The sequence below is a fragment of the Anabrus simplex genome, chromosome 2, assembly GCF_040414725.1.
Source record: "Anabrus simplex isolate iqAnaSimp1 chromosome 2, ASM4041472v1, whole genome shotgun sequence".
NCBI lineage: Eukaryota > Metazoa > Arthropoda > Insecta > Orthoptera > Tettigoniidae > Anabrus > Anabrus simplex.
In genome coordinates this window covers 1,202,504,511-1,202,532,319 of record NC_090266.1, presented here as the reverse complement: position 1 = coordinate 1,202,532,319, position 27,809 = coordinate 1,202,504,511, and the positions used below count along the sequence as shown (strand labels likewise).

The following is a 27,809-nucleotide window of genomic DNA, read 5'->3' as shown; positions in this document are numbered from 1 at the left end:
GAATCACAAACATTTTGAAGAATAGGATCAGCATCTCTTTTAAAACCAACAACAGAAATCTTGACATATTTCATAACACTAAACTAGTCAACGCACCAAACCCATATGATAAATCAGGCGTATACAGATTTCACTGTAACAGCTGTAATAGTACATACATTGGACAAACACGGAGATCCTTTAAGGTTAGGTACAATGAGCATGTCAACGCCATTAAATACAGGAGATTTTCAGCTATAGGACAACACATCAATGACTATAAACACAGTTTTCATGACATCAACCATGATATTGACGTCGTAGAAATAATGGAAAAAGGGCCCTTACTTGACATAACGGAACAATGTTTCATATCATTAGATCAGTATTTTAACCCGAATTATAATCTGAATGAGGTATCCGAAAAACCCACAATATTGTTTGATACGCTCATTTCAGTGATCAACAATCTAAAAAGACCAATAAATCAACCAGTACACAAAATGGTGCGCAATATGCTCATCTACCATCCCCTCCGTAATCCACGCCCACCCGACCAATAACCTCGTATTATCGCGATCCCCCTCCCCCTGCATAACATGCTCCGCCCCTCTTCTAATACTCGTAGTCTGCTTTCTGCCTTTCCGGTAGACAGTTCCTCATCAGCTTCATTCTCGACAACATAGTGCTTAGGGTGAGTTTCTACTTAAACGAAAATAATGCCTACTTAGTTATTCTTACGCTAATACATAGTATATATATCTTTCTTCTTAGGTCCGTCTTGGATCGAGATATTTCTAGAACCTCAAAGACCTTGAATGTAATGGTCGAAGAAATTTTAGTTCACCAGTCCACTTCTATCAAGTCGATCTACATTTTATGAACATTAGCATAAAAGACAGAATATTACATTACGAACATTGCTCAACGACATTAAATTACGAAATAAGAAATTTATTCAATCCAAAATCCACCTAAAATAGAGTGAACCTGCAATCAATTCTAAGAGGAACTGTTTTGCTCACTACATATCTTCACTGAAAAAGGGACCTCTACAATGGACTATTAATGTTTTAACGTTTAAAATATCAGCCGATTTTATCATTTTATTCGACTTGTTATTAAATAATCAAACTATATAAACGCAAGTTACAGAATTACTACAGACTTATAATGTAACTTATACCCATACCTAGTACAAATAGGTCACTGTTTTCCAATCTGACAGTAGGCGATTTCATTTTAATGCATGTCAATTTAGTATTATCGACCAAACAAATGCACTATTATCTTTAACGCCTAGTAGAAATAAAAGTTTTTTAAAGATTGAAAATTGTTATCTGGATGCTCTATTAACATTTTGTAATATTTATAAAAACTGACAAAAGCTTTAACTTTAGTCAAATAATTGTATAAAGTCATAATATGACGCATAAAATATGCTACCAATTTTAATCTAAGGTTTTATGGTGTACACCAAAAATTTTAATAGTCATTGTAAGAATATGATCATTTTTATATATATATGTATGTTGTAAGTTTTATTAATATTGTACTTAGGCCTTGTCACTAAGTTTCCTATGGCTGATGATGGCATACAAATAATGCCGAAACCGGTCCCAATGTTTGAAAGGTAATAAATATGTGATGTGTTAATGACGTCACATTGTTTTTATTGAAAAGGTGGACATAACTATCCTCAATTTATAGCGTAAATCTAGATTCAATACGGACCAAAATGAAGTTCTTAACTTTAAATAAAGTATATCTCAAAAACTTAATATATTACAAACATGAAAAGTGGTATTTTTAATCTCTTTAAAAATAAAGTAACACATGTTTTCTTGTTATTTTTATTAGGATATTGGTATCTTCAAAACTGAAGATGTTCCAGACGTGAAAATTGATATTTTTGTAACCGCACTTTCGAGCGTGTACATAAATTAAATGTAAATGTTAATTTCGGAAAGTACGATTACCATAATAATAATAATAATAATAATAATAATATAGAAATAATATAATACCAGTAGTAAATAAGATAATACTTAATAATATGAATAAGGAGGTAGAAATATGACGCAGTGGCGGAGAATTCATATAAACCAAATACAGGGAACACTTACAGGCCTAAAAATGACAACTAAGACAGGATGTGGAACGTGCTGGGAAGCCCTACTGAGGTCCATGGAAACGTATGACGTTATGGGGGAGAAAAGACTTATAAGAAACACCCTCTAGCTCAACTATATTAGAAATGACAAGAAAGTTTTACAAAATACAGTTCCACGACACGGAAACAAGGCATACTTAAGTTACTTAACATAAAGGTAGATTTAACAATAAAGGTGATGCTACATTAAAGGTATAGTTTAAAGCGAAAGTATTTAATGGATGAAAGAATTGAAAGTACGGCAATTGGAACCTAGGGTAAACTCGGACACATCAAATTAAACTTTAAAATGACATTAAGCGAAGAAATAATGAAACACAAAAGGAATTAAACTAAGTAAAACGAAACCAGAAAACATTGAGAATAACATTGCAAAACACTGAAATAACACTTACTTCGGAAAGGCAAGAGCTCCCTAGGGCAGCAGCCCTCGAGCGCGAACGCTCGCTTGGGCGGTCGGATGGAAAATGACGCCGAGCTCACGCATCATAATTCGAAGCCGGCCACAAGGCCGGAAATGGCCCGATTACAATCAACCAATAAGATCAAACTTACCCTAGATTCCTGGACCCTTTTGCCAATAGAAAATCTCGTTACCATATATGGTAATTTTAACATCGTTAGCAATTGCACAAGTTCTGAAACATTACGATTACAACACCCAAAATTTCATCATAGGACACCACATGTGTGGTACAGGTACAGGATGCTCCAAAATAAATCACCTTACAAATTTTACATCAGATTACATAAAAACTACATTAAAAAAAAAAATCACTTCAAAACACTTCTGCATGTTGCAATGTTCATACAGTTCAATGTTTCTTGATGTTTCCATATTTAAAAATTTTTTACAAACATCTTTCAGTTACACAAAAACTTTAAAATTTATATTTCTAAATACACTGTAGTTCCAATTCTCCGTCCCACCAACCGGTGACAATTTTGAATCTCCTTTAAAAATAAAGAATCACTTCTTTTTTTGAAAATTTACTTAAGGGAATTGTAAAGATGACTGAAGAAGGGGTTGATTTCTTTTTATGAGGATACTTATATCTCAGAAATTGAAGATGTTACAGACATAAAAATTTGTATCTGGAATCGTCTTTAAAAAGAAACATGTATTTTTCTGTTTTTGGAAAATCCAATTAAGGGAGGAATAAGTGAATTAAAGTAAAGTAAAATGGAAAGGGAAAGGAATGAAGAAGCTAAGAAAGGGGTACACTTTGTACTGGATGGGTAACAGTAAAGAGAAAAGAAATAAGAGTTGGATTTGTAGTTAATCAGAATGGTGAACCAATAGCTGAAATTTGGTATGTAAAAGAAAGAACTATAATAATGCACATGCATGTAAACAGGGAACTACTGAAGATAGTACAGGTGTATGCTCCACAGACAGGATGTAGCGTGGAAGAAAAAGAAGAGTTCCTCAATGACCTGGAAACACATATTGTTTGAGATGGGTTCATGATAATGGGAGATCTGAATGCTCCTGTGGGAACTGATAGTATGGGATATGAGAATGTTCTGGGTCCACATAGGTATGGTGATAGAAATGAAGATGGAGAGAAACTGTTGAACTTTTGTATCAGAAATAACGTGATAATAAAGAACACATGGTTTATGAAGAGGAATAGCCATAAGATCAGCCAATACAGTTGGGATGGACAGTATGGAACACTGATCGATTTTATAATAACAGACCGAGAATGTGGAAGATATGCCATTAATACAAAAATAATCCCCAGTGAAAGTATGGAGGGTGATCATAGATTATTAATTGTGGAAGTAAAAATCCCTAAAACTGTATTGAAGAAGAAACCAAAGAACAGGATTTGGGGATTGGAGGAGGAGGATAAAAGAATGGCATTCCAAGATTGTATAAAAAGGAAGTTACCTAACATGAAAACACAAAGTGGAGAAGAAGAGTGGGACAATTTAAGACAGACATTTGAGGGAGCAGTAATTGAGGTATGCAGAAAAACAAAAGCAAAGGTTAAGGGAAAGGAGACAAGGTGGTGGACAGACAAAATAAAAAAAGAAATAAAAGAAAGGAACAAGATGAAGGAAGAAATGTATAAGGAAAAGCAAAAAATGTATCAGAGGGATGAGAATAAGATAGAAAGGTTACATGTGGAATACAAAAGATTGGAACTACAAGTAAAGAGGAGTATCAAGGAAGGAAAGGAGAAATGCTGAGGAGAATTTACCAACAAAATTGAGCAAGATAGTCAAAGAAGTCAGAAACTATTATACAGAGTAAGAAAATCGAAAAGACTGAAGAGAAAATCAAGCCATTAGAGAGAGAAGATGGATCCATAGTACATGACAAAAAGGGTCCTCAGAAGGTGATGGCAATGTATTTTGAAAAACTTTATGAGGATGACTGCTCGGAGGAAGGAGATAAGAAAATGGAAATAATAGATGGAAAAAAAGAGAACACGATAACAGGGTTGGAACTTGAAAGGGCAGTGAAATCAATGACCATAGGTAAAGCAAGTGGAAAAGATGAATTCAATACTGATACGATTAAGGCAGCAGGAAGCATTGGACTTACAGTGGCTATACAGAGCCCTCAATGCCATATGGAAGGATGAAAGGATACCTGAAAAATGGAAACAAGGAAGCAATGTACCACTGTTCAAAAAGAGAAATAGGAAGGAATATGAAAATTAGAGAGGTATAACCCTATTATCACATTTGGCAGGGGTTTCTTCTATTTTAGGAGCTGTTAATTTTATTACTCCAACTATTCATATACAGGCTCCAGAGTGAGCAATTCCTGAGAAAAGTGGAGGGTACATATGGTTCAATCAGTACCTGCAATGCTTTCCACTAAACTGCTTCTAAGTAATAATGTTAGTGAAGGAGGTTATAATCAAAACCTTATATTGCTTATTCTCCCATAGGACTGGAACGAAGGAATGAAAGATGAAGTCAGCTAGTTGAATTCTGCACTGATCATAATTTAGACCTTACTAACATTTGGTTCAAACACCACAAATGACAGCTGTATTCATGACAAGACCAAGAGACACACAAAGGTATCAAATATACTTCATTATCATTAAGCAGGTATTCAGAAACTAGGTACTGGATTGCAAAACTTTCCAGGGAGCAGATGTGGCCTCTGACCACAACTTGATGGTCATGGAATGTCATCCGAAGTTAAAGAAATTGATGAAAAGAAGGAATGCAAGAAGACTGGATTACACAATTTGAAAGAAAAGAGTGTGAGGGATTGTTTCAAGGAACATGTCGCACAAGGACTAAATGAAAAGGCTGAATGAAAAACAATGCATGAAGTGTGGACAGTTGTAAAGAATGAGATCAGCAGCGCTGCTAATGAAAATTTTGGAAGGTAAGATCAAGTAAGGATTAGTGGATAACTCAGGAAATATTAGACCCGATTGATCAACAGCGAAAATACAAGAATGCAAAAGAATGAGGAGGGCAGAAAAGAATACACACAATTAAACAATGAAGTAGATAGAGAGTGCAGATCAGCTAAGGAAGAATGGCTGAAAGGAAAGTGCAAGGAATGTGAAGGTTGTATGGTTGTAGGGAAGGTAGATGCTGCATACTGGAAAATCAAGGAAGCCTTTGAGAAAAGAAAACTAAGTGCATGAATATTATGAGTTCAGATGGAAAACCACTTCTAGCAAAAAAGACAAGGCAGAAAGATGGCAGGAATATATAATTAATTGTATCAAGAGAAAGAAGTAAATTATGAGATTCTGGAACAAGAAGAGGATGCTGATGCTGATGAAATTGGCGACCCAATTTTGAGGTCAGACTTGGACAGAGCTGTGAGAGACCTAAATAGGAACAAGGCACCTGGAAATTATGACATATCCTCAGAATTACTGACTGCCTTAGGAGAATCTCGCATGGCTAGGTTATTCCTTTTAGTGTGTAAGATGTATAATACACGAGAAGCGCCATTAGATTTTAGACAGAATGTTGTTATACCTAGTCCCAAGAAGTCAGATGCTGACAAGTGTGGAAACTACCCCATTATTGGTTTAGTACCTCATGCTTGTAGAATTTTAACATGTATCATTTACAGAAGAATGGAAAGACAATCTGAAGCTGAGTTGGGAGAAGATCAGTTTGACTTCAGAAGAAATCTAGAAACACATGAAGGAATCCTTACGTTGCAGATGATTTTACAGGACCAAATTAAGAAGGACAACTCCATGTGTATGGCATTCATAGATCTAGAAAAGGCATTCGATAATGTTTACTGGACCGAGCTATTTGAGATTCTGAAGGTGATTGGGATCAGATACTGAGAAAGAAGAATGATCCAAATTCCTCTTTGATTTCCTTCACTACCTCCTCTTTATAAACATTGAAAAGGTGTGGGGACAAACTGCAGCCTTGCCTCACTCCTTTCTGGATGGCTGCTTTTTTTCACAGCCTTCGATTCTTATCACTGCAGAATTCTTCATCATTTGTTGAACTAGTAAACATACAGACCTGCACTTTTGTTGTGGGATAAGAAATCAAAATCTAAGGAGATGAAATCAAAACTCTGAGATTTGCTGATGATATTGTTATTTTACCTGAGTCCACCAAAGAGCTGGAGACATTTTTGAATGGTATGGACACAGTCTTGGAGAAAGTATAAGATGAAAATAAATAAATCCAAAACAAAAGTAACAGAGTGCAGTCGAATGAAGTCAGGTGACACAGAAAATATCAGATTAGGAAATTAAGTCTTGAATGAAGTAGATGAATATTGTTACTTGGGTAGTAGAATAACTAATGATTGCCATAATAACGAGGACTTAATATGCAGATTACCACAAGCAAGAAAGGCCTTTCTTAACAAAAGAAATCTGCTCACCTCGAATGTCTTAATAGGAATCAGAAGGACAATTTTGAAGACTTTCATACGGAGCATGGCATAGTATGGAAGTGAAACATGGATGATAACTAGCTCAGAAAGAAAGAGAATGGAAACCATTGAAATGTGGTGTTACAGAAGAATGCTGAAAGTGAGATGGGTAGATCAAATAATGAATCCAATTGGTGAGCGAAGAACGATTTGGCAAATTTTGACCAGAAGAAGGGATATGGAATCTTATGAGACTGATGTGGTGATAGGAGTAGAATCATGGTTGAGAGAAGGGGTGGGTAATAGAGAAGTATTTCCAGAAGGGTACACAGTCTATCGTAGAGACCGAGGAGATAAAAAGGGAGGAGGGGTGTTCATTCTGGTGAAGAAAACTTATTGTTCACATGAATGGTTTACCGATGAAAGGGATGAAATATTAGGGATAAAATTAGTTTGTCATAATATGAAGGAGGTGGGAATTATAGGAACATATAGGCCTGGAAGAGAGGAAAGAGACATGGAAATATTTGAGAAAATAATAGATTATACTCATAAAAACAATAATAATGATATGGTAATAATTGGGGGAGATCTAAACTTGCCTGAAGTTGAATGGAATGGAGCTGCAAGTGAAGCCCATGAACAGAAACTGGCAAGTAAGTTAATTTGGGAGGGAGGATTTACACAAGTAGTACAAGAACCGACTCGTCTCAATAACTTACTAGATGTATTCCTGGTTAAACCATGGGAAATTGTTGATAAAACTGAGGTAATTGAAGGAATAGGTGACCATAAGGCTGTAATAATGGATGTAAGACTGGTACCAAAAAGGCTTAATAAGAGGGTCACACAAGACAAGAAATTATACAGAAAAACTAAAGTTGATGAATTTGGGACTTACCTTAAATCACAATTCAGTTGTTGGATAAGTGAAGGGAGTAATGTGGATACACTTTGGGCTAAATTTAAAGGAATCATTTGGGAAGGAGAGAAGAGATTTGTACCTGTTAAGAAGTGGTACTGAATAAACCACTAACATATTCATGGTTATTCACTGTGCCCCATAAACCTCATTACATGCCTTCAACCCATAGTAGCAAACTAAAGCAGTGCAGGGTGTTGTGAAGAAAGAATCTGTATATCATTCTCTGAAGCTATTTACATTTAACTTTGCACTAGCAGAAGTAACCACAAGCATTTAACATCTATAGGCATTACTGAAACTTTAAGGAACCACTCTACAACAGTTCAATGCCTGGTGGGAGGTCTCTACTTGGTTTTACAGTATGTGCCAACCAAAGAATGGCACAAATGGCTGTCTTATGGCAACATGTCGCATAGGGTTTACTTCTCTGATATTCTATCAGCCCAAGGCAAGCTCCCATGTACCAATAAGATTTAGCACAGTACATAGAACTCCAAGAACTGGAGAATTTCTGTTGAAGTAAGGCTGAAAGGGATTATTTTTAGCGAATAGATATGTTCGGTAAGATATTTTAATTTTATATGCTTGTTTGAAGGAGAAGTTTGACAATTTTTATACTGCTTGTAAACGTCTTAGATTAAAGCATAGGGTCATGGCACAGCAGTACTGCCGCTGAAACAGCCACTGCAGAATGTAATCATTTTATGCAACACTGAAGTATTGCCCTATTCTTCACTCCAAAAGGTCAATATTATATATAAATAAGTCAATGATAACCCAATATATACACTCAATTTACTCAAACATCATATATCATATGGTATAATAGGACATTTTTCAAACAAAAATAATTTTAAAACCATTTAAGACTAATTAAACATAGACTTTAAAGTATAAGAGAATGTGGCCTCCTCTGGGATCATCATCCATGTAAAAGGCACTCTTAAATGATTTCCCTTGGATATCAGGTACGCACAATCTTCTCTAGGGTGGATAGGAACTTCCAGTAAGAGATTCCAGCAATAAATGTCCAATGGTGATTGGAAAAGAGCGCAACGAAGACTTCCAAATACCTCTATAGCCTCATAAATCCACTGACTTGAAACAACTCGATTGTTGTGTTTGGTCTCTGGATCCTCCGCCATGCATCTTCCAGTAGCTGTAGAATTCACTACAGGAAGCATGACCACAGATACCTACGACAACCTACCAGCACCTTATCAATAAACTCCCAGCTTATCCAGGTGCTGTCCATGCTATATACAGCAGACACTCTGGTGCTCATAATGTTTTGACTCAACATTGTTATGTACTAAACATATAATACACTGGTGGAAAATGAAATGCCAACACCAAGGAGGAGTTGTGCTACATAAACAAAATTTGGAAGGCCTGTTTGCACGTCTGAAAGATGATGCCTATTCAAATTTGCATGCTAGTCAATGCCACTATGACCTAGCAAAGCAAGTTTGTTTAAAAATGCACTGTACACTTCATCAGCATTAGGCGTCATCCGGTGTTGACGTTGTGGGGAAGGTGTGAGTCAAACGTTCCTCTAAGGAGATGAAGGAGGCAGTATAAACAGCTTACTGAGTTTGAACGTGGCAATGTAACAGGGCTAAGAGAAGGTGGATGTTCTTTCCATGATTATGCAGAAAGACTTGGCAGGGATGTATCCACAGCGCATCGGTGTTGGCAACGATGGTCATGGTAAGGCACTGGGCACTGTCTCAAGAAAACAGGCGTCCAGCCATACGTGCAACGCTATGCAGAGGGAAGACCACTGTATTCACGGCATGGATGTGGTGGATCAGACTGCATCTTGCAACAGCCACTAGAGCTTCAGTTGTCACCAGAGTAACACATCAAACTGTTAAAAATTGATTACTTGAGGGACAGATCTGAGCCAGACATCCTGTAGCGTTCATGCCACAAATTCCAAATCACTGTCATCTGTGACTTTAGTGGTGTCAAGCTGGAGAGCTCACTGGAGGGCAGAGTGCAGATATGTTGTGTTCTCAGATGAGAGCCGTTTCTGCCTTCATGACAGTGATAGCCATAGTTTGGTAAGGAGGAGGCCAGGTAAGTACTTGGAACCAAGCTGTCTGTGGCATCAACACATTGGACCTGTACCAGGAATTATGGTCTGGGGAGTGATTTCCTCTGACAGCAGGAGCACTCCCGACATTATCCCTAGAACAATGACAGTGGATTTGTATGTCAAACTGGTGACTGAACCAGTTGTACTGCCATTCACTCCCAGTATTCAAGGGGGTGTTTTTCAACAGGATAACACTCGTCCTCACACTGCTGCTGTCATCCAGCGTGCTCTACAGAGTGCCGACCAGTTGCCATGGCCTGTAAAATCACTAGAGCCGATTGAGCACGTATGACACATTATGGGTGACAAGTCAAGTATCATTCAACACCAGCATTAACCGTTGCTGATTTTACTGACCAAGTGCAACAGGCATGGAACTCCACCCCACAAAATGACATACTGTACTGGGAACAGCCGGTACGAAACTAAGTCCCCGTAATTAAATTTAAAACTTCGCATTATGCGCCGGCCCAGCAGTGGAAGACAGACTGGAACAGCAAGCAACAGCTGTGTGTGATGAAGAGCGGAGTGACGTCACAGCCTACCTCCCCGTAACTCAGAGTGAGCCTAGACTAGTATGGAATGTTCCTCGAGTTTCTTTGGATAATAACTTTCCCCATGATTATAACTAGACAAAATCAACCACATCATCGTGTAGCCCGATATTTTATCTGCATTCCTGCAAGGTTTAATAAAAATTCGACATGAGACAACGAAGTTGTGGAGCGAGATGTGAAGGCATGTTTTGGGCGTGAATCGGGTATAAATGGAGAGCTGCTTCGCTTAGCAGACCAGTGTGTTTCGCAGTGGAGTTCATGCTGCTAGCAGCGAGCGGTCGGCTCGCGGAGACTGCGATACGTCGTGTAGTGATTGTCATATTTCGTCAAGTCCTGGACTTTAACTCTGTAGCGTCGAGTGTGGACTTATACAAGTTTCTTTAAATCGTGAGTGATAGAATTCTGCTCCAACGGAGAGTGATATAAATTGTGCTTCATCAAACTCTTAATATCACCAAGTGATTGTTTATTCTGAATGAATGTCTAAGACTTGCAATTATTTTTCCAAGTGCTCATAATTCAAAGTTAATGTTGTGGACAGTGATAGGATTTGGAACAGTCTTTGCTCCTTACAAAGTGATTGAATATTTCGGGAAATCTCATTGACATGACTGTGTTTTAACTTAGAATTCCTCAAGTGGCAAACATTAACAAGTGATTGAGTACAGAATTAACTTTAACTTAGTGACTACGTCACTAACTTACAATTTTGTGTGGAGATAATTCTCTAAACTGTGTAAATATTTTGTAGATGATGGACTGTAGACTGTGTATTTGAACTGTGCATTTTTAATTCTACGAACATTCGAACTAAGAACTGTGCATTTCCAATTCTACGAACATTCGAACTAAGGACTGTTGGTGAATGACCAATTTCACTTTATTTTTTTTAACATGCGTGAACAAGATTAACTTCACGAGTGAAAGATTCTTATTTCGTTTCAATCTAATTGATTTCATGGAACAGTGTTCAGACTAAGAAATATGTCGTGTGGAATAACTTCAGATTATGCCAAGTATCACAAACTTTAGGCGACTATTTATTAGTTGACTTTATTGACATTCAACGACAAGTTTCAAGCGGCTATTCGCTTTACGAGTTTAATTTCCGAGTGTTAAACTTATGTGATTATTCGAGCTTAGTAACATTTTGCCGCATAGAATTCATTTCCAATGATTAATGGCATAACACGGGATAGATTTCAGTGACATTCTACCGTGTGATAATTCTTCAATTATACAGTTCCTGTGTGTTATAAACCTTGTCATAACCATTGCTATATCTTTTTCTCATCTGTGCAGAAGCCGCTTTTCCTATTAACACGTCCAAGGCTTAACGGTGTTCGTTCACGTTATCATTTACGTGGTCTATCTCAACGCCCTTACTTCTACACTGCACGGATCTTCTAGACATTGCATGGATCTTCTGGAAATTCGAGATCTTCAAGAACTTCCATTGAGGGAGGAATGACGGCTCAATGGTGCAGAGAGGAGCGGAGCAGCCGGAATTCTGGGACATCGCCAACCCTAGGACGAGGAAAAAACACTTCCCACTGTTTCTTCTGTACAGAGGTGATATGATTTTGAAGTTGTTAATAAACTCAGAAAAAAAACTTGAATTTTTTTAAAAAGAAAACCCTCTCCCTCTGTAAGCACTCCAAGCAGAACGGTACACGCCCCGCATTTCTCATGCTCATCCAAGTATAATATTTACTGTTACAATACGGCACCTGTACGGCACAATGCATGCAAATTTGCATTCAAAATCATGACAACTACATCCGTTATTAATGTACCAACATGTCACATATCTTCTAACGCACACTTGAACATGTGACCGGGAAACTTAAATAAAATAAATATTTTACCTAGACAATCGCTTAGCCTAAATTGTATTCCTCTAAACTAATATATATTCTTGGTGTTGGAATTTCATTTTCCACCAGTGTACTTTCGTTTGAACAGTAAATTTTCATATGTATTGAATGGTAAATCTTTCTGGTGTACTTTTGTGTACAGTATTTGAATGCCTCGTATCAATTAATTTGAAGAAATACAGATGATAACTTGGAAAAAGGTAAATGCAAACTGGGATAGAAATGGATGCTAATCTTGATTAAAGTATTTGCCAATTTATCTGATCCCCACTGTGCTGAGCGACTCAGATGGTAGTACCAACATTGGCAGGTTCAATCCCAATTCAGTCTGGTGGCATTTGCAGGTGTTCAAACATGCCAGCTTCATTACACCAGATTTGCTGACATCTAAAATGACTCCTGAGGAATAAAATTTCTGCCACTATAGTCTCTCAGAAAACTGTAAAAAAATTGTTAGCAGGAAGTAAAAATCAATACTATTTATTATATATTTCCTTATCCCCCATCCACAAATATATGCAAAGAAAAAAGGGCATAAGCCACTTCCATAAAACAAAGCAAATATTTCATTGCAGTTGTAGTGAAACTGTAATCTCAAGAAATTCCTTTGTTTGCAACTACAGGAATACTAAACTGAGGGCCGATGACCTTAGATGTTAGGCCCCTTTAAACAACACGCATCATCATCGGAAGCAACAAAACTGTACAAAAATTATATTAAAATAATTAATTACTATAGTACTAGTACCTTTTACCACTGTTTCAGTTAAACTGTACTTACCGAGATGTCACATGAATAATACCCTTCGTGCTGAACAGATACCATTCCAAGGGCAATATGTAGAGGCCAATTAACAGAATTCATAAAATTTCAAAGTGAATTTTATTGAGGTTATGTATGAATCTATACTTTTTTAATCCGGCAGTGGTGTGTTGGGGTGCTGCACACCCCTTAGCACATAATTATATAAATATTCGCTAGAATGTGCCTCGCACTGCTTTGTAGTTCCAGGTAGCTGCCAGTTGGTGTCAACAGAGGGCGGTGTCTGTGGTTTCGTAACCTTAGTTGTGCATTTGACTTCGTGAGCTGCAGTTGAAACAAGTGGGAGCTTGCTGGGGTTTAGGAAACCCCCCACACACCACTCCCGTTTCATAAAAGGAAGAGGTAAATGTACTCATTAAAATTACATTTTTGTTTCTATGCTTCCTAATAAGTAATATTTAGTTCTTAACAATAAATATTGTTATAGATGGATCCTTATGGGCCTCAGGGAGACGATATGCGAGCAATAATTGATGCTGCACTGGATGAGCCAGTTGATTCTGATGGAGATGAAGAAGAAGAAGATGATGATGTTATTTCAAGTGATCGCCACACATCATCAGAGCAGGAAGAGGATGTCAACGAAGAAGAAGAAGAAGAAGATAGTAACAGTGTAAATTATTATCTCGGTAAGGACGGAACCACACAATGGAGGAAGGAAAGTTCCCGGCCTAATGTTTGAACAAGGGCGCATAACATAATTTCTCATCTTCCAGGTGTTGTTGGTAATGCCAAACAATGTGTTACACCTTTAGAACGTTTTAAACTTTTTGTGTCTTCAGATATTATTGAAGCATTAGTTTTGTTCACAAATAAGCGCATTGAATGTCAGATTGGTCAGTATTCACAAGACAGAAATTATGGCAGTACTAGGGCTCCTATACTTAGCAGGGATTCACAAAGCAAGTAGGTTGAATTTAGAAGAACTTTGGGCATCTGATGGAACTGGGATAGACATTTTTCAATCTACAATGGCTCTACAGAGATTTAGAATTCTCGTGCGATGTCTTCAGTTTGATGACCAAGATACATGAACAGCCAGGAAGGAGGTAGATAAATTGGCTCCAATTAGAGACCTATTTGATCAGTTTGTCGGTAACTGTAGAAGACATTACTCTGTAGGTGAATACGTTACATTAGATGAAAAATTGGAGGCATTTTGAGGAAAATGTCCCTTCACAATGTACATTCCTACCAAACAAGGAAAATACGGACTAAAAATCTTTGCCTTAGTTGATGCCAGAATATATTATACTTTATATTTAGAAGTATATTTAGGAACGCTGCCAAATGGTCCTTTCAAAGTAAGCAACAAAACAGAAGACTTAGTGGAACAGATGATTCAACCCATATCAGGTTCAGGTAGGCATGTGACCACAGATAACTGGTTCACAAGTTGCAACCTTTCCTCCAAACTTCTACGTGAACATAGAATCACATTGTTTGGAACGATACGAAAGAACAAGAGGGAAATTCCACCATCGTTTGTAAACACACGAGGTCATCCGGTTCACTCAAGCATCTTTGGATTTCACAAGAACAAAACTTTAGTCTCCTATGTCCCCAAAAGGAACAAAGTTGTCTTACTGATGCCCACAATGCATAATTATGATACCATTGATGCTTCTACAGGGAATGCTACTAAACCCGAAATCAATACATTCTATAACGCTACTAAAGGCGGTGTTGATGTTGTAGATGAACTTTCTGCATCATATGATATATCAAGGAACAGTAGGCGATAGCCACTAACATTATTCTTTGCTCTGATGAATGTGGGGGGAATTAATGCACAGATAATTTATGATTCCAATCTCAAAACTCAACATACACGTCGGACGTTCTTGAAAGATTTGTCTCTCAAGTTGATTTTTTTTTTTTTTGCTAGGGGTTTTACGTCGCACCGACACAGATAGGTCTTATGGCGACGATGGGATAGGAAAGGCCTACGAGTTGGAAGGAAGCGGCCGTGGCCTTAATTAAGGTACAGCCCCAGCATTTGTCTGGTGTGAAAATGGGAAACCACGGAAAACCATTTTCAGGGCTGCCGATAGTGGGATTCGAACCTACTATCTCCCGGATGCAAGCTCACAGCCGCGCGCCTCTACACGCACGGCCAACTCGCCCGGTCTCAAGTTGATTAGGGGCCAAGTAAATCAGAGACAAAATGTGAATTTGCCTAGAAACCAGGCTGCCAATGTCTGACATCATTCAACAGCACCAGTACCTCAAGAACCTCAAAAAAATAATTTCAGAAGAAACAGGGACGCTGTAGGAAATGTCCAAGGAAGAATGACCACAAAACAAAATACACGTGTAGTCAATGTGACATTTATTTGTGTATGGAGCACATGGTGGTAATGTGTGATGATTGAGCCACTAAGGAAAAGTCAGATGATGATTAGTAGTGAATAAATAAATGTTGAACTGCATTGTTGGAGAGTACAGAACTGCATTGTTGCCATTTTATATCAATATACAATCAGTTTATATTGTAGTAATAACATGGAATCCATTAAAATACAAATTTAAACGTTAAGTATTTTTAATATATCAAAAACAACATATGGTGTACAACACCCCACACACAACTGGCATATGAATTTCTGACCACACCACTGCCGGGTTAATGTACTGGTACTGTAAGACTAGAAACATGTATGGAAACAGCTCAGTATATAGTATAGCCTATTTATCCTCAACTGAATGACATTTACAAGGAAGTATGCTTTTTCTGAAAGCTTGAGTCTTACTGCTGAACACAATATAACAGAAGAGCAGAGAGAAAACTTTTTTTCTTTTTTTTTTTCTAGGGGCTTTACGTCGCGCCGACACAGATAGGTCTTATGGCGACGATAGAGAGAGAGAAAAAAAAGGGAAAAAACTATTATGTGTAGTAAAGTCCACACAATGTGGTGGATGAAATAAGCGAGTCTCCTCAACAAACTTTTACAAAGCTCTATAGTAATATTAAATAGTATTTTAACTCACCAATGTCATAAATCAAATAAGCATATCCCTTTGAACAAACCTTTACAATAAACCAGAGTTATATTAAGTAGTATTTTAACTCATGCAATAATCCAAGAAATGAGTCCTCTTAAATGAACCTTTAGATTGTTCTACAGTAATATTAAGCAGAATTTTAACTCACGAGCATGAAAGTACATATCAAGTGCTTCTTCCCACAATCCAGCCTTAGCATAAAGATCTTCAGCAAGATTATAGTCCTTAACAGATGCAAAGTACTGAGCAGTTTTTCGTATGGCAGGAACAACAGAATCAACATCTTGAACATTCTAAATGGAAAAAGTAATAATAATAATAATATTAATAATCAACAGAGGAAAGGATTACATTATAAAATGTATTAGCAAACAGAGACAGGATAATAGAGTGCTGTAGTAGTTCATTCCCTTTGTGTTTATGAACAAAAGGAATACATAATGTAAAACAATGTGAATCATAAAATGGCAGATATATATATATATATATATATATATATATATATAGGGGAGAGTCCTACAGTACCAGCCGGCTTGCAGTACCGGCTATTGCTGGTTCTCGTTTTAGGTTGCATGTGGCAGTAGCTTACAGGTGGCATATGAAGGATGCTACATACCCGCATGTCATACTTTGGGGGTTTCGTTTAGCGTTAAGTCTTGTGTGAGATGCGAGTATTGTACATTGGCCGGCTTACGATAGCGCACAAAAAGTTATTTTCAAGCCTCAGGTACTCCATTTCCAGATAAGCTGCTGATTTTGTTTTCAATTATATATCATATACATTCTTTGAGGATGCTATAGCTGGTAAGAGTTTCACAACATCATCTATTAAACAATATCCAGTTGGGGAAGTTCCTTCACGTGAGTTTCGTACAGTACCGGTGAACCATATGTCTTCCAGTACCGGCCAATAGGACTTTTAAAGAAATAAAAGTATATCCACTTCTTATCACTTTCCAGAGTGAAATGACCGAGAAAAGGGAGTAAAATAAAATGAAAGTGGACCGAGGATGGCATGAAGATGGCACTAAACTAAAATATTTCTAACAAAATGACTGCTAGGCAGGCCGTTGAGGCCTTTTGTGCGCCAAGAAGAGTACTTAGAGTTGGTGTGGCTGTGGATCTAACTCCTCAGTTGGGAAGAATTAAAGAATTCTTTGATTACGATATGTAAAATCAGTTGGTTACCCATATGAAGGATCTAGATAATCTTCATCTCCCTGAGCAGGAAAAAATGTTTATAATTAGCATTCGCTTTGGCCGAGCTTTCAAAAGTACCTCACTAGTTCAACAAGGAAAATAAAATTGCCAGAAAGCAGTTTTATTATGATTATTATGTAAATACTAAGGAAATGGAAGAAAGGACATTATGTATTGTTTGTTGTGAGTCATTGGATGAAGAATGGGTGCAGTGTACCAAATGTAAACACTGGGCGCATGTTGGATGTGTAGACTAAGGGAATATTTTGTATTTTATTTGCAGTTATTGCAAATATTAAACAAAACTTGAAGTTAGTGGAAGTCAGTTCCAATAATTATGTGTTGTCGAGTTCATTCTGTATTTGTTTGATGTTAGTAATTTATTAGATATATATATATATACACACACCTTAGAAAATAGTAACTGGCCGGTACTGGAAGAAGATTTTTGTAGTCCTTGGAAATTAAGCTTTGTTGTATTTTTAAATATTATAAACTTTTGGTAAGATTTTATGAAAATCACACCCTGATATTGGAAAAGCATTTAATGAAGCACAAGATTATTGTATGATAATCTCATACCGTACAGCATTTTATGTTTTATAAGGGAAAAAGTTAATGTGGCTGGTACTGAAGGACTCTCCCCTATCAGTTCCAATCACACACTGTAAAACAGAGAATGACAGTATGTGTACTAACAATAAATTACATCAATCAAGACAGAACAGTAGAGATTTAGAACTGATCTTCCTCCTTACTGGTACTGATGAAGAATCAGTCAATTTGAACTATACGACGATGACGATGTCATTTTTAACACCTGGGCACCACCAATCAAGTTTAATTTGAAACATTAATGAGAGCAGCTTATTGCTATAAGGTTGTGGATTTCTTAAAAATAAATACCAGTATATTAAAAATGACGAATTTTTACCAAGCATGCTCAGAACGTTTTAAGCAAGCCTTGGACCTTTGGGGGTAAGAGAGTCCCACTTCCATTTGACAGGCGAGGGACTCCTTGGAAACTTGGCGACCAAAATGGAATTCGAAGGAGAGCTATCAATATTAATGAAGCTTATGGACAAAAGTAGAACTGCTGACTCAGGAAAGAGGATGTGTTTGGATTTGTTAGGAGTTATAGATATTCAGGTAAGGCTAGTGAAGAAGAGAGAGAATATTATATTCTTAACAGGTGTTAGGAAAGGGAAGGACAGAGTGTGAGGTAGGACTATTTGTCAGGAATTCTATTGCACGCAACATAGTTTCTGTTAGGAACATACCGGTAAATGGCCAAATGATATGGGTAGATTTAGCAGTTAATTGTCTCAGTCAATTCATCATGTGAGGGTATAGATGAAAATGAGGTTGAAAACTTTCATGAAGCAGTGAGTAACTTCATTGTCAGAGTCAACAGCAAGGATAAGATAGTGCTAATGGGACATTTCAATGCTAGAGTTATAAATATGACAAGGTAATGGGTAAATGTGGAGAAGATATTGAAGCTTAGAGGAATAGAAATGTTTACTGGATGTCTGAGCTGGTATAGAATTAACAACTATGAACAAATTCTTCAAGCATAAGGCTATTCAGCGTTACAAATCAGAAGGTAGGGGTACCAGATCCATAACAGACTATATCATAACCATCCATGAATTCAGGAAATCTGTTAGGAATGTGCGGGTATTCCAGGAATTATTCAATGAATCAGTCCACTATGTGATCTACAGTACACTAAGTATTTCTAGGCCTAGGATAGAATATCTCCAGGAAGAGGAAACTACATAGAAGTACAAGGATATAATTAGTGAAAAGTTCCAAACAATACAATAGAGTCTCGATAATCTGAGGTAATTGGAGGGGGAAGTACTTCGGATTTGGAATAAATCGGACTACATGGAGCAACACACGGAAAATCGTGAAACATGAAAGAATTGCCAACGATTGAAACTAAGGCCCTGTATTGCCATTTCTTACAGTGTTATGTCATGGATTAAAGGTTATTTTTTGAACAAGTCCTTAATTGACTTCTGTCTCCAAATATTGCATCATTTCTGTGCAGCAATGTCACACCATCGCTTGAAGAGCAGGGTGTCATTGCGAAGTGCCTCTAGTTGTTGTTCTATATAGCATAGTGCCACCTACAACTTGTGAGACACTAGCTATAACATATCTTTGGTGCCGTCTTTCCTAAACCTTCTTCCTCACTATCTTCTGCTGGTTCATTCAACATTTCAATGACTGATGCATCTGTAAGTTCATGGTGTTCATTACACTTCAACCATTCTGTAACTTTGATTTCACTAGCATCTTTACATCCAGGTATCTATAAGATTAGATCCGACAAGTTTGGTATGTCAGCATCATTGCTGCCATCGGCAAGTGTCAGCAGACACAGCACTGCCTAAAATCTTCTTCCAAGATTTCGTAAGTGTCTCTGTCTTCACTTCGTTCCATGATTCTGATAACCAATACACTCAGTCCTTCATGGTTATCAGTTTGAGTAAGTTCATGATGTTTTCCTCATGTTCTATTTTTATAATCTATCAGTTTCATGTCCGTATTGATACTTGGTATTCACAATTACAAAGATGGATACCTTCCACCTAATCAATACTTTATTATATTTTGATACCATATGTAGTGATTCTTTAAAATTGAAAGACTGGGGAAATTTATATCATGTATTTATTTATGGTTTATGTGTTCTGTGTATGAATTTTGGAAATATTTAATTTTGATATGGCCTTAAGATGGTTTGGTTGTTGCGACAATTTAAAGTAAGATGTAATAATTAGGAAACGCACTGTACCACACGCGCCAGATCGAGATGGGATATTTCTGGTTTCATCATATTGCATCAGTTTTGAAGTTTCTAGATGCTACTCGATGTTATTTAAAAGATTTTAGTCCTGGGCCCCTATTGGTAATTATAAAATTTATTGTGATTGGTGGACGAAAGAAAATACGGGCGCTCATTGGTCGCTTTACTATTTCATAATTTATGGACAAGAGCTTGTGGGTAACGCCAAGCTTGGCTGAGCCGTCTTTTACTGTTTGACCAGTGAAGGGAAAGGTTGCCTTCTTCAGGTGACGGGTCTTCTTGGCCCCTCCAACAGGTAAGCACTTCGTTGTTTTTCATCTTTCAGGTTATCTTCAAATGAAGTATTCCATTTAATTTCTTTTGCCGGAGCTTACCCGTTTTTTCCTTCAGGCATCAAATTTTGCGTAAAATGACTTAGCCTTCCAGCAAGTCATATCGGATTTGTGTTAAGAGACAGTTCCCATTTCTTTGATTTTGTAAATTAAATTCTCAATGCCTCTCAATGTAATCGTAAAGTGTAAATTTCCCCTTGGGGCTGTCTCATTTACCCGTTTCATCTTAGTGTATTCGCATTTAGGACGGGCACCCTTTTTTCTGAAGTGTTAAATATTTTAAAAGTTGTTCTCCTTTTTTTTTACATGTACATACTTTTGACTGTATTATGTTACTTCCCTTTTTCTTTCCGTCAGTGTTATGTGATTTAAATGTTTTGGCATGAACAGTGGAACGTTGTGCGAGATGTTCAGACCTGAAGTTAAATAAATAAAATTATACCTTCGGGGTAAATTGTTTTAATTGTGAAAACTATCTTCGATTTGTAAAGATATTTTGTTGATTATTTGCGCTCTAATTTGAATATAAATTGTTAAGTAAACTTTAGAATCACCTTTGATTTCGCTTCTTCAGCATTGCCAATACCTTTCACCACCTGGATATGGTTCCCAGTCGCTTCCCAATTATCTTTTCTTAGTCGTCATGTTGGTTAACCTGTTCGTTTTGTTTACTGTGCTTAAAGTGCTTATGGTTTCAATTTCATGCACGTTATTATCATGTCTTTCTGCGTTAATTGGTGTTGGTGTCTAACTATGTGGTTGCACAATGGTAGCAAATATTATTATTATTATTAATTGTAGCTGTTTATATACTGGAACGGTTACCCTATACAGTACCGGTTTCGACCTTCACAGAGGTCATCTTCAGCTGGTCATAAGATCTAAAGTTAACTTAACATAATTTAAAAACATTACTAAGTCTAATGATGAATACCATATGATATGAGTGATGATATAAAAATACACAATGATATTAAGTGTCCTCTGGTTTTAAAAAATAGCATCGATGTTTATGTGACTTGTATATGCTACTTAAAATTCTGGTGTACTGTTTATGAGTAACACATTATTAGTTAAAATACAATTTCTATAACTTAAAATGTTCATAGTATTCTTGAGGTACACTTTGGAGTTTAATTGATGTTGGTAAATTGTTGCATACATACACGGGTATATTTGTACCAAGGATTTTAGAATATTCTATGATGTGGATTGTGATGAAAGCTAGTAACACATAATTTGATAAAATACAATTTCTATAACTTAAAATGTTCACAGTATTCTTGAGGTACACTTTGGAGTTTAACTTATGTTGGTAAAGCATTGCATACGTTCACAGGTATGTTTGTACCAAGCATTCTAGAATATTCGATGATGTGGATTGTTCATCTTGTGCATTCGTACAGTTGTGATGTTGAATGATTTACATCGAAATGTTGTGTTATTAGTTTCTTTAATACTAATCTCATATGATAATAAATAGGTGCAGATGCTCCCTCTTTGTAGTTGTGTTATTGGACATGCTAGTAATATTGTGCTGTTGACCAGACGATGTGCTCACTAACAGTGCATCTAAAATCCTTTTCTCTTATTCAATTACAGACAATACTCATAAATCATCCCAAGGGTAGAACAAAGTACCAACTAGAACATTAATCCGACAAGAACGACACAAAAAATCCCAAGAAACATTTTATCAGATGAACACCGGGCTAATGAATGATATTGACAACATTTTCCAACATACACGATTTTAACTTCTAAAATACTACCATCCAACCTCGCTTTTTCCTAATGGGATATTCAAGCTCAATAAGATTGACAATATACCACAGTTTCGGTTTTATAGCTACCATACTCGCGACATAGGTGATCATAAGCACCCTTGGATGAACTCATTTTTACAAACTATCAACCTAATGATTCATCCCATACTTGAAGTTCCAAATTGTACTTTGGACAATTTTTAGTCAATGTATGATAGTTTTAATTGCTTCCTTGTCAAAAATTCTGGGTTTTAATTTAATGTGCACATTTTAAACCTATGTAAATATCACCTAAAGCAAAACTTTTTTGTATATTTTTTTTTTTTTTAGCATAAGACCACTGTGTTTAGTTTTAAGTTCAAATGTTTAATTGGATTAAGGACTTGACCTTAAGATTATTAGGCTGAAGATGCCCAAAACTAGGGCAAAACATGTACCTAATTAGTATATGTAATTCATGTAGGATTTAATCACTACAGAATACAATTGTATTGAATAGGTGGACACAGTAAATTTTATTCTTGAAAGAATTTTATTTATTGTTATCTTCAATACGGAACAGATATGAGATTAGTTACTTGTAACTTAATAGCCAACCACGCAAATTATTGTTTAAACAGAAATTTTAATCTTAAGGTCAAAATAGGCAAATTAATAATAATAATAATAATAATAATAATAATAATAATAATAATAATAATAATATTATTTGCTTTACGTCTCACTAACTACTTTTTTCGGTCTTTGGAGACGCCGAGGTGCCAGAATTTGGTCCCGCAGGAGTTCTTTTACGTGCCAGTAAATCTACTGACACGAGGCTGATGTATTTGTGCACCTTCAAATACCACTGGACTGAGCCAGGATCGAACCTGCCAAGTTGGGATCAGAAGGTCAGCGCCTCAACCGTCTGTGCCACTCAGTCCGGCAAAACAGGCAAATTAACAAAAGATATAGCATATTTAAAACAATGTCTAAGAGCATAAATTGGTTCCAAAATTTTTAAGACCCACGCAGAGGAAAAGTTTAACCAATACGAATAGAATTCAGAACAAGGTCAATGAGATTCGGATAAGAAATGAATTTAAAGCAGCTTACAAAAAGAAAGCCCTCTTAAATCTACAATTATGTAAGGTTCATTTATTTTTGGCTCAAAATTTGTCTCCGTTGTAATGGAATTCATTCCAGCTACATGTAGACAATAAATTGAATATTTTATTAGAAAGGAAGCAAGCAACACTTGATTTAAAAAAACTCTCCCAATTACTACAGTCTAAAGTACGATCTCCCACATGCAATACAGTTTTGCAAAGAACAGCATCCCTACACGATAACACATCTGCAGTAGTCAATTTAACGAACGTTCAGTTTCCTGAGGAAGAGATTGGCATATTAAATAAGGGCTTAAAAAAATAACTGGCCTAGCAGAAATAAAACAACAAATATCATCAATAGAGTAGCAGATATAGAAACCAGTATTTCGAAACTCCCCATTGAGATACAAAACGATATTAGATTCAAAGTAAAAAGGAAATTACCAAAACTGGCTGAAGAAATAAACGCAAATTTTGATCTCAATTATAAAAAGCAAGCCTCCGTGGCTCAGACGGCAGCGCGTCGGCCTCTCACCGCTGGATACCGTGGTTCAAATCCCGGTCACTCCATGTGAGATTTGTGCTGGACAAAGCGGAGGCGGGACAGGTTTTTCTCCGGGTACTCCGGTTTTCCCTGTCACCTTTCGTTCCAGCAACACTCTCCACTCTCATTTCATTGCATCTATCATTCATTAATAAATCACTTTGGGAGTGGCGACCCCATCGTACTAACAGCCTATATCTGCTTCATCCATTACATTCCTGACCCGGTCAATGACTGGAAAACAGGTTGTAGGTTTTCATTTTCATATAAAAAGCAAATTCAGAATTTAAAAACAAAGATAAACGACAATAACATTATTGTTACAAAGGTAGATAAAGGGGGTTCCACAGTCCTATTAGACAAACAGTTTTACACTAAAAAAAAGAAGAATTCTTCAATGACACAAGTTATTCGATAGTTAACAAGGAACCGACTGTAAGAATTCAGTGAAATTTAAAAACTTTAATAAAAAGTCCTAATTTTCATTTCAACGAACGACAGCAACAGTAGTAGGGCAGTGGGGTTCCCACAGCGGGCTAACCAGAGACCGCAGAGCGGGTCACGTGACTGCTGATTCAGCAGCGCGGGAAATTTTAATTCTACAGGAGGTTATTGTCCCCTAGTAGTGCACCTGCACCGATTCCAACTCCGCGGTCATTAACCCGAGGTCATTGACCACTAGTATAGTAGTAGAGCAATGACGATTTGCGAATTTTGCATAAAAGGTCGAGCCTAACCTCACAGTTGCCATCTTGAGGGGTATAACCTCACTTTAACGCCTAGTTGCCCTTCCCGACGCCTAAGAGAGCAAGCCTAACCTCACATCCGCCATCTTGAAGGGGGCTATCCTTAGTTTTATGGCAAGATGCCCTCCCCGACGCCAACTGCACAAGATGGCGGCTATATCCAGCTCCTTATGAGACGGCCTAGGAGCGCTTGCACAAGATGGCGGCTATACACGGCTTCTTACAGAGAAAGATGCCGGGCATGGGCACTTGCGCAAGATGGCGGCTGCTCTTATGAGACGGCCTAGGGGTGCTTGCGCAATATGGCGGCTATATACGGCTTCTTATGGAGAAAGATGACGGCTATGGGCGATTGCGCAAGATGGCAGCTATACAAAGGCTCTTATGGGACGGCCATGGGTGCTTGGGCAAGATGGTGGCTCTACATGGACTCTCATGGAGAAAGATGATGGCTATGGGCAATTGCGCAAGATGGCTGCTACACATAGGCTCTTATGGAGAAAGATGCCGGCCATGGTCGATTACACAAGATGGTGGCTATACATAGGCTCTTATGGAGAAAGATGACAGCTATGGGCAATTGCGCAAGATAGCTGCTATACGTAGGCCCTTATGGAGAAAGATGCCGGCCATGGGTGATTGCGTAAGATGGCAGGTATACATAGGCTCTTACAAGACGGCCAAGGGTGCTTGCACAAGATGGCGGCTACACACAGGCTGTTATAGAGAAAGCTAGCTTAGAGGCTACTGCACAAGATTGCGGCTGCTCTTATGAGACGGCTTTAGGATGCTTGCGCAAGATGGTGGCTATACTATACGCGCACTTTTTCTTGAGCCCGATTTTTACGGGGTGAGAAGCAAGGAGGGAGTGCTGCCAGTTCCGGTTATACTGCCAACTGGATGGAAATGAAATCTGAATTGAATCGATAATATGATTGATCGATATGAATTTTCTAAACATTTATTATCTTACGTCAACAATTGTGTCACACATACATTATTTAACATTATATAACATTTCTCAATGCAAATCTTGTTACTAGCATGAATTATATAGTTTGGCTTTGCTGTGTAAACAACAACAGTACTAGTTTGCAAAGTGTACGCCAGATGTCGCACAGCGATGAATAAGCGATTCATAGTTTGTGTTTCAAAGGTTGCCGATATGGATGTCTAAGATAACCGAGGTCTTATTATTTATAAGTTTCATATGCCGTATTGATTGGATTCAATGTAATAGACAAGAAAAATGTTCCACCGATCAATACATTTATTGTGAATGAATTATTGCACTAGTACCGGTTTCGACCTACCTTGGCCATCATCAGCTAGCACACAAATTTACAGTCATAGGACAGAATTACAAAGATGTTACGTAAGAGCATCCGGATGTCTAATGAAAATGGAAGTAAAATATATGGCAGTATGTTGCGTTAAAATATTTCTGATTAAAAGTGGTGATGATTAGAATAAACTAAAACCTATTGATTGAACATGGACATGAGTACATAAACACATTAAAATATATATGCCACATCATAAGACACAAAAAATATAGCACATTAAACACATTAAAACATGGTATATTTTAAAAACGTCTATTAAAATTTGCAACGCAACATTATGGCTGCGAAAAGAGTAAACAAGTTGTCACAGAAAAAAAGTGAAGAAAAGTGCTGGGAGAAAGGTGAGGAAGCATGCTGGGCATGAGATCATCAATAAAGTGATTGATCTTCTTCCCTTCGAGCTTCATCTTCCTAGTTACGAGTACTGCAGCCCTAGAACGCGACTTGACGTTCGCTTAGCATGTGGTGTTCTTGGTATTAATATGTTAGATGCTGCCTGCAAAGAGCATGACTTTTCTTATCAACAAAACAATCCTGAACTAATACGTGTAGCTGATGAAAATCTGCTTCGTAAAGCTATGCTGCATGTCTCGTCACCTAGTGCTTCAGTTGCTGAGAAGATAGCAGCACTTGTCGCTGCCAGTGCAATAAAAGGAAAACTGTTACTAGGTAGTGGCAAAGACAGTACAATAAAGAAAGGATAAAACAGATTTACTAGAAGAAAAATGTATATATTCTAAAAAAATATGAATTGTCAAAACATATTACAAGTGTTGTTTAATATTAATCCCATACTACAGCATGTCCTAAATGATCTAGTAGTAATAATGTTGTTGTCTATTAACTTAGAAGAAAGGAGAGGTAGAGGATCGAGAATTAAAAAATACACAAGATTTAAAGTACTTCCCCTTAATTTACTCCATGAATTAAAGCTGTTATTAAAACCAAGCCATTTAACATGCAGTTAATTACCACAGCGTTGAATAACACGTTCAATTAAATAGTGATCAGGATATTTTGTTTTCTGCAGTTCTTCGATGTGGAATCCTACCTCAATAGGCTGTCCTCTGAGATCGCGAAGTAAATACGTAACTGGATTAGTAAGCTTAGAACTCCTTATTTGAAAAATTTCAGTGCTCCAGTTGGGAGTGTATCCTTTTGCAAAGATAGGCTTGTGTTTGCTGATGTGAAGAAAATCACCTTCCTTAAAGTGATAGAGGTGCGGATCAGCTGTTTTAATTACAAGATGAATAGCACCTAGGCGAGGTGTATTCCTTGTAACAAGCCATGGCTTTGTTCCGATAGTGCGATGACGTGTATCGTTGTAGGTAGATATAAGACTAGGTAGCAGATCAATCCAACGATATGAACCCTGTGCTGTAAATTCTCGCCACATCATTGTTTTGAGTATACGATTAAAGCGTCTACAACACTTACCTTGAGAATGCTGAACGTAGTGTTGAATGCCAAGTAACTTGAGGTAAGAAGAAAAATCCTTGTTGTAAAACTCTTTACCTTGATCAGTTTGAAAAATCCTTAGACAACATTTCGATTCTTCAACAATATTCTATTCTATTCTATTTTATTTTATTCTATCAGTTCCTCTTGGATGCAATAGAGAACCACTCCCAAGTGGACTGCATTTATACAGACTTCTCAAAAGCTTTTGACACTGTCGA

General features: G+C 37.2%; 1 protein-coding gene across 1 annotated transcript in view; it reads right to left on the bottom strand.

The window, feature by feature from the left end:
* Oseg2 (intraflagellar transport protein Oseg2) overlaps positions 1 to 27,809 on the bottom strand; it is an 892,258-nt gene that overhangs the window by 409,433 nt on the left and 455,016 nt on the right. The window contains exon 17 of the mRNA XM_067142201.2: positions 16,433 to 16,577. Coding sequence (XP_066998302.2) covers positions 16,433 to 16,577 — 145 coding nt within the window. The remainder of the gene's footprint in view (positions 1 to 16,432; positions 16,578 to 27,809) is intronic.